This window comes from Euleptes europaea, chromosome 4, assembly GCF_029931775.1.
Source record: "Euleptes europaea isolate rEulEur1 chromosome 4, rEulEur1.hap1, whole genome shotgun sequence".
NCBI lineage: Eukaryota > Metazoa > Chordata > Lepidosauria > Squamata > Sphaerodactylidae > Euleptes > Euleptes europaea.
In genome coordinates this window covers 30,002,422-30,010,272 of record NC_079315.1, presented here as the reverse complement: position 1 = coordinate 30,010,272, position 7,851 = coordinate 30,002,422, and the positions used below count along the sequence as shown (strand labels likewise).

Below are 7,851 nucleotides of genomic sequence, written 5' to 3'. Positions count from 1 at the left end.
AAACCTGAGAGAAGCACCAGGTTTGCAGAAAAAATCTGAACTCTAAAAACAGACACACATTGGGAGTTAATAGAGGAAGACACTGGCAAACCACCTCTGTTAGTCCCTTGCCATGAAAACCCCAAAAGGGGTTGCCATAAGTCGGCTGCGACTTGAAAGAACTTTACACACACACATTGGAAGTTAATACCCCCCAAAATAATAGAACCAGGGCTTATATGTTTTAGCAACAAATGCCCTCTGCAGTGGCTACTGTGGGGTTGCTAGGTAATCATAACAATATTGCCATCCTTCAAACCGTGGTTTCTGTTAGTAAAAGGCAAAGGAAGGGGGCAGGGTCATTTCCAGGCTTCTTTTGGTCTATGAGGGAGGACTCATCAGAGCCAGGGCCAGCTCCTTTATGGCAGGTTTGTTCTACACAACTCCAGGGATCAGATGGAAAGCATTTTGGTTAGGAGACCGAGAAGCTGTGGAAGGACTTAGAGCTTTCTTTTGAATGGCACCAGCCTTCTTCCCTTCCAGCCAATACGTGATCATGTCACCTTTCCCCTAGAAAGAAAAACAGAATGTATATCAATAGTGACCACAATGCTTTACTCTTGAGAATATTCCCTCTACATATCAGCTCTACAAAGCAATAGCTAGTCCAGTGCCACTATTTTAATGTCACTGGAATTAGGACTGCAAGCTTGGTTTGGCAGATTCATCAACCAAAATGCAAATTTTAACCAGTTGTGTCTGCAAATCAAGGACAAAAGGATATCCCAATGATACTTTAGTTCTGGTGTGTTGCTGTGATAAAGGTAAAGGTCCCCTGTGCAAGCACCGGGTCACTCTTGACCCATGGGGTGATGTCACATCCCGACATTTTCTAGGCAGACTTTGTTTACGGGGTGGTTTGCCAGAGCCTTCCCCAGTCATCTTCCCTTTACCCCCAGCAAGCTGGGTGCTCATTTTACCGACCTCGGAAGGATGGAAGGCTGAGTCAACCTTGAGCCGGCTACCTGAACCCAACTTTCGTCGGGATCGAACTCAGGTCGTGAGCAGAGTTTTGGCCTGCAATACTGCAGCTTACCACTCTACGCCACAGGGCTCCTAGTTGCTGTGATAGGGAATGTAAAAGGAAACATCAAAAGGAATGAGATCTCTCATCTGTTCCTTGAACTTCCATTGTTTCAAAAGATGAACCTTGAATAATAAATGAAATTACATGGAAGTCTGATCAGCTAAAAGGCAAATGGGTAATCAACTAAAACTTCCTTAATCGGTTGACAGCTGTGGCTGGAACAAATTTCATTTGGTGCATTGTTATCCCTTGATATATTTGGGCTGAATTATGTCTAAGAAAATTCAGGGTTAGGTGCACAGTTATTGTTGTCAAGGCATTTCTCACCTTTTCCCCTCCCATTGTTCATGGTGCCAATAGCCTCTTCCTATTTCCTTTTATAGGGGATGCTGGGGAGGTTGTTTACAACAACCTTTTTAAAAAAAAAACACTTTAAAAAAACATCTGGCTTAATGAAAAGTTATAGAGAACTCAAAGCTTGTCTACTGTGTTTGGTCTTAATAATGGGTATTACATTAATTTGTTTTCAGCGAAGCCATTAATCAAGCTCTAGTTGTCATATAAATGTCCCTTAAGGAGGCATTCCAAATCAAGTGCTATTTGTGTCTCAGATAAATGTTGGCATTTCAGGAGTTAAAACGGAAGCCTTCCAGCCACTTGTTTCTTCTCTTCAGGAAAGCCTGAACACAAACGCTCCATATTTACCTTGACTTGCAAATTCCCTCGGCACACCAATATGTACTCTCCAATCTGTTCCAGCAGCTGGTATGTAGTTGAACTGCACTGTATTTTGAGAGCTGAACAGAAAAAGAGAGAAAAACTGAGAGATGCTGTACTGCCCATCTCTGTATTGTCTGTATTGATTAAAACAAGCAATTAACCATAGATAGTGACCACTTACCTCACAGACAGTGTTACAGGACAGAGTACCGCCCCCCCCAATCTAATTTCTTTTGTTTTCTGCTACAGCCCTGCCCATTGGTGTTCTCACAGAGGAACCCTAAGATTTCTTCATCTCTTTGAGGCATCCCAGGACATGCATACACAGCTGTCAACAAAGGCTCCGTATCATATCCCTCCATCTATTTCCCAACTCCTTATAACTGATGACAAGTTAACCCTTCCGTCTACCAGTGAAGACTCCCCCATGCAGTTCCACTTAGAGTTGCCAACTTTTGTACCTGCCCTCCTCCATTTCCTTTAGCAGCAGGATGGCATGGAGGTAAATGATGGAGATAAGATCACATACTTCATTTCTGGGTTTCAAGCTGCTGTCTAAGCACAAGAGAAGGACAAGTAAAAAAAAGTGGCAACCCTGGTTTCAATGGCCACAGTCCACCAAGAAGTTCTTCTGTGTATCCCATTGAAATTAATGGGAGCTGTGCAAGCTGATACTTCCTCTAATAGGACTTGAGCCCAATATTTGGACATTCTCCTCTGAAGTCCTTCCTGCTTCTGTGGGAATAGAGATTAGTTTGAGTATGGTAAGGATGGCCAACTGCCCACGCTCTGGCTCATTCCCTGAGCTACTTGTGACCTGCAAGATCCCACTTTTCACCTGGCAGGAGTCCCTATGAGCACAAAATGAGAATGACTTCTGTTTTCTGCTTGGAGCAGTCTGCACCATGTGGGAAGTGGCACCTTGCTTTTGACCTGTCAGAACTGCTCCCTGACCGATATCATTAAGGAAGCAGCACTGGCTCAATCAAAAGGAGCAAGAGAGAATCAGGCCGCGTTACCCTTGGTGGCAGGCCACCCCACATCAGGAAATGGGAGATTGCCCTAAAGACCCCTTACATGACCCCGGGTATATAGGGATATAAAATAGGTATACAAATAAAACATTTACAGATAATAAATAATAAAGAAATTTATTTTAAAATTTAAATTTTTTCGCAACCCCCACATTCAGTTATGGCGAGCCCATATGGGGTCGCGACCCACAGTTTAAGAAGCTTTGTTCTAGCTAGAGCAAGGCCTAGAAACTGCTGTACAAGCTGTTTTTGTTTTTACATTAAAGTTGTTTTAAGCCATTCCTTTTTCAGTGAATCTTGATCTGAGTGCAGGGGCAGGCTGGCCATTGTAGCCACCAGGGAATTCCCTGGTGGACCAAAGGTCTCCCCTCCACTTGGGGCAGTTCAGCCCAGCATGAATGGGCCATGCCTGGCCGGGAGAAGGCAGCTGTCAGCCCATCCAAGCCACGCCTGGACCGGCAAAGGTGGCTTTCAGCCCACGCAAGCAATGCCCAGCCAGCACAAGCCAGGCACAGCAAGCAGATGGCCATGCCTATACCCAGCAGAGCTGTGAGAGGCACCCAGCCAAGCCCTGCGAGGCTGACTGGCTCTTTCTCCCTACACCTCTTGCGGGGGCAGGGCAGGGCCCTTGTCCAGAAGTGCAGAATGAGGAATATCCTTGATTAAACTGAAAATCATTTCCTTGTTAGGAACCAAGGAAGCTGTAAGAGTCACATCCCAAAAAAGCAAGAAATCCTGTGAAATACTGCTGAATAAAAAGAAGCTTGGATAGATATGTTACCCTCAAGGATTACAGTTGCCAACCTCCAGATACTAGCTGGCTATCTCCTGCTATTAGAACTGGTCTCCAGCCGATAGAGATCAGTTCACCTGGAGAAAATGACCGCTTTGAAAATTGGACTCTATGGCATTTAAGTCTCTCCCTCCCCAAACCCCGCCCTCATCAGGTTCTGTGCCAAAAAACCTCCCACCAGTGAAGATGAGGGAGCTGGCAACCTTATGAAGTTATGAGGAGAAGGTTGCGCTTGGACCAGCCAAGGGGAACAATGTTAGTGTCCCCAAAAGAGCAAATAACTCAACACTTCTGGCACTGCCTCTGTTGGAAAAAAAGAAGGTAGGGCAGGTATTACATAATTCCCAGTGGTGCTTGAGGCCTCCAGGAAGCCTAAGTGGGATCAATCTGCTTCTCCCCACAGCCTGAAAAAGATAGCTGTCCCTTCTTCTCTAAGGATTTTAAAATATTTCTACAACATTCCTGAGATGTGCTTTTCTTATAACTGAATAAGAATTGGAATTGATGTCTTCTTGACATTATAATGAATATCTAAAATGTGGTGTTACCTTCACTGGTGGATTCCATCCTAGAGGCAGTGTTGACAGTATCCCCAAATAAGCAGTACCGTGGCATTTTTGTTCCCACCACACCAGCAACAACTGGCCCTAGGGATGATAAGCAATTCCTTAACTCAATGACTATGTATCGCAACTCATCACAATGTTGGATAAAATGACAGCTATAGCGTGCGGAATACTATCTTGTGAGGGTTCACTACATTACAAAAGAGATATTACTTATTTACCTTATTTATATCCCACCTTTCTCCCCAATGGAGACTCAAAGGGGCTTACACCAGTCTCCTCTCTTCCATTTTATCCTGACAACAACCCTTTGAGGTAGGTTAGGCTGAGAGTATGTGACTGGTCTAAGGTCACCCAACAAAATGGGGATTTGAACTTGGGTTTCCCAGATCCTAGTCTGACCCTTAGAACCACTAAGAAAGAATGGAAAAGGCAGGAGAAAGAGAGAAGCCAGAGGGTGGCAGTATTCTGCATATGAGAGGTATATGTGTAGTGGAGTGGAAGACTCCCCCCCTTTAAGAAGAACAATTGTCTGGGCTCTCCTATATGGGCAGGGTCACCTCAATACTGACAAAACAGTACATTTCCATGTCTGAACCAGTTACATCTTTTTCTTTCCAAGGCAATAATGTTTGTCAATGGAAATGCAATCCTTGTACCAAGAGTAATTTCTATACTTTGAGGTTCCATGTGCTCCATTTACTGGGCCACTACTGTTAGCAGAGGAATCTGCTTTTATTGTCCTATTTGACCTACAAATCTGGGCAACACGCAGCCCGTTAAAATCTTTCTGTCCCCCACACCCACAAGCAGGCACCAATAGCTGGCTGAAGGATGGAGTGATGGAACTACCATCATAACCTGCAGCAGCAAAAAGAAACTGACTCAGCTCTAGTTCCTGAGAGGCACTATTTTGCTACTCCCACCTCCAAATCCCATTAACTTGAGGTTCAAAAGCTGTCAAACCATGGAAGTGTCCCATTTGCAGAAGGAAATGTTGTACTTTGCAAGGTAATTTTTGAAAACGTCTTTCTGTTTTTTGAGATGTGAAATGTTAACATACTAACATATTAATTTCTGTCATCAAATACAAGTGGTTTCTAAAACAATTATATGCATTTCTTTGTTTAAAAATCCTAAACGTGAAAAAACGACATTGACCACAGAGCATAAGGAAGGCAGTGAGGCCTCTAGCAAACATTCATCCCATGACTCCCACACAGCCTCAGTAGGGCACTGCTGCATAGACATGGCTATGACTGCAATATGGATACTTAGCAGACAAAGCAAGTGGCAATAGAAGCAGGGACAGAAGATCTAAGGTTACCAAACTTTGGGTGGTGGCTGGAGATCTCCTGGGATTGCAACTGATCCCCTGGTGACAGAGATCAGTTTCTCCTTTGAAAGGTGGACTTTATGGCATTGTACCCCAATGAAGTCCTTCCCCTCCCCAAATCCTGCACTCCTCAAAATCTCCAGGTTTTTCTCAATCCAGAGCTGGCAACTCTATCTGAAAATGGTGCTTTTCAGTCCATCATGAGAGGCATTTCAACCAGAATGTTTTGTCAGTGACAGGAGGGCTTAAGCAGAGCACCAAACACACTCATAACACTTATGGGTGAGTGGGAGAGTCCCATTTCAGTCACTGCAAGAATGCATGGACTAGCAGCATCAACATGTGAGACAGTTGCCAAAAGAAGAACATTAACGCCAACATTCCTTGTAACAGGAAGTTCTTTAGGGAGGTACTTCCTGTTGTGCTTCCTGTCCCCCCCATCACCACTTAGGGTTGCCACCTGGAGCAAATGGCTGCTTTGGAAGGTGGATTCTATAGTATTATACCCCACTGAAGCCCCTCCCCTCCCCAAACCCCCCTCCTCAGGCTCCTCCCTCAAAATCTGCAGGTATTTCTCAACCCAGAGCTGGCAACCCTATCACCTCTGATAATAAGGATGATGTCTGGGCACATCCTATGAGTTCAGGAATCCATTCCACTCTGATTCCTAATGATCTCACTTCAATCAGTGTGGTGTACTGGTTAAGAGCAGTGGACTCTAATCCGGAGAACCGGGTTTGAATCCCCACTGCTCCACTGAAGCCTGTGACTAGCCCACTTTGGGCTAGCCACAGTTCTCTTGGCCTGAACAAGTTAAAAGCTATAAGTATTTGGGAATTACTTATAACTATAATCTCAATTGGTCTATACATCGACAAAATACTATTAAAGCCACCAGGATTTCCTTAAATCAACTCAAGCAGTTTTTCTACGCGAAGGGGAATCAGTGTGTTCCTGCAGTGATAAAAATCCTGAATTTGAAAATATTCCCCCAACTTCTGTTTGGAGTTCCCTTATGGCTTGGAACTCTTAATCAAGAAGTGGAGAACATCCAAGCCATATTTCTTAGACAAATATTGGGGATACCTAAATGTGTCTCATATTTCACAATTTGTTATGAAACTGGGCAAAACTTGATTACCACCAAAGCCTGGATTCAAACAATAAGATATTGGCTCAAATTATATTTTCAAACTGAGCCAGGTTCCCTTTTATATTTCTTGAAAAGTAAACTTCATTATTTCTCATGGGACATATTGATTAGATCTAGACTTTGTCAAATTGGAATTGATTTAGATAATCTTGCTCTGGCCAATGAATCTTACATCTTTAAAAGAATCAAGCAACGTCTCCTTGATGTAGAATTGCAGAATTTTAACCCAGCTCTTCTCCCCATCTGCTCTCCGGCGGCCCTAGGCCTTAATAATGGATCGGGTAAAATGGCTAGGTATCTAGATAACCTAGAGATACCTTCTCAACGCCGCGCTTTTCTATTAGCTAGGGTTAATGCATTCCCATCTAGGATGCTCTTAGGCCGATACCTCCAGATCCCTAGACATGAACGCCTATGCACATGCGGTTTAAACTTGTTAGATACAATTGACCACATCCTTTTAGATTGCCCCTTCTATGTGACTCTGCGGGATAAACTGCTATCTACTTTGCTCCAATACAAGACATACAGGAGTAATGAAGTGAAATGCAAATTTCTTTTGAGTGACCATGATCCCAAAATTACTGCTACCGTGGCTGAATTTCTTACAGGAGTTCTTAAAGAACAAGAAAAGTTTTATTAACCCGACTGTAACTTATATGTATTGCCCTTTGGAGGTATTTTGTTGTTGTTTTTTCTATCTCTGTCTTTGGTATGCCAATAAAGGTTAATGAAATGAAATGAAATGAGTTCTCTCAGCCCCACCTACCTCACAAGGTGTCTGTTGTGGGGAAAGGAAGGGAAGGTTATTGTAAGCCTGTTTGAAACCCCTTAAAGGTAGAGAAAATTGGGGTATAAAAATCAACTCCTCTTCTTCTAATGATCAGCAATCCAGGCAAGTGCCTAGGCCGATATTCCTGATTACCATTCCACCTTTACAATGTAAACATTTCAATAAAGGCATTAGCCAGCTACCATCATATCACCTCAACAGTTCTGCCGACCTTCATACCTGAGTGTATTCCTGCTCGGATTTTTAGCTGGGTATTGGGCTTGTGTGGAATTTTAAACGTCTTGCACACAGACACAAGGTCTAGAGCCATACTTGCAATTTCACTTGCATGACAAATTCCGTTCTCCTTGGGCACGCCCGACACAACCATATCTAAAAATTACAAAGATA

The 7,851-nt window shown here is 43.5% G+C and overlaps 1 protein-coding gene across 1 annotated transcript in view; it reads right to left on the bottom strand.

Moving 5' to 3' along the window:
* Positions 1 to 414: 414 nt before the first annotated feature.
* LOC130476950 (atrial natriuretic peptide receptor 2-like) overlaps positions 415 to 7,851 on the bottom strand; it is a 61,062-nt gene continuing 53,625 nt past the window's right edge. The window contains exons 20-23 of the mRNA XM_056848959.1: positions 7,681 to 7,833; positions 4,162 to 4,260; positions 1,772 to 1,863; positions 415 to 549 (exon numbers count right to left, since the gene is read on the bottom strand). Of these exons, the coding sequence (XP_056704937.1) occupies positions 415 to 549; positions 1,772 to 1,863; positions 4,162 to 4,260; positions 7,681 to 7,833 (479 nt within the window). The remainder of the gene's footprint in view (positions 550 to 1,771; positions 1,864 to 4,161; positions 4,261 to 7,680; positions 7,834 to 7,851) is intronic.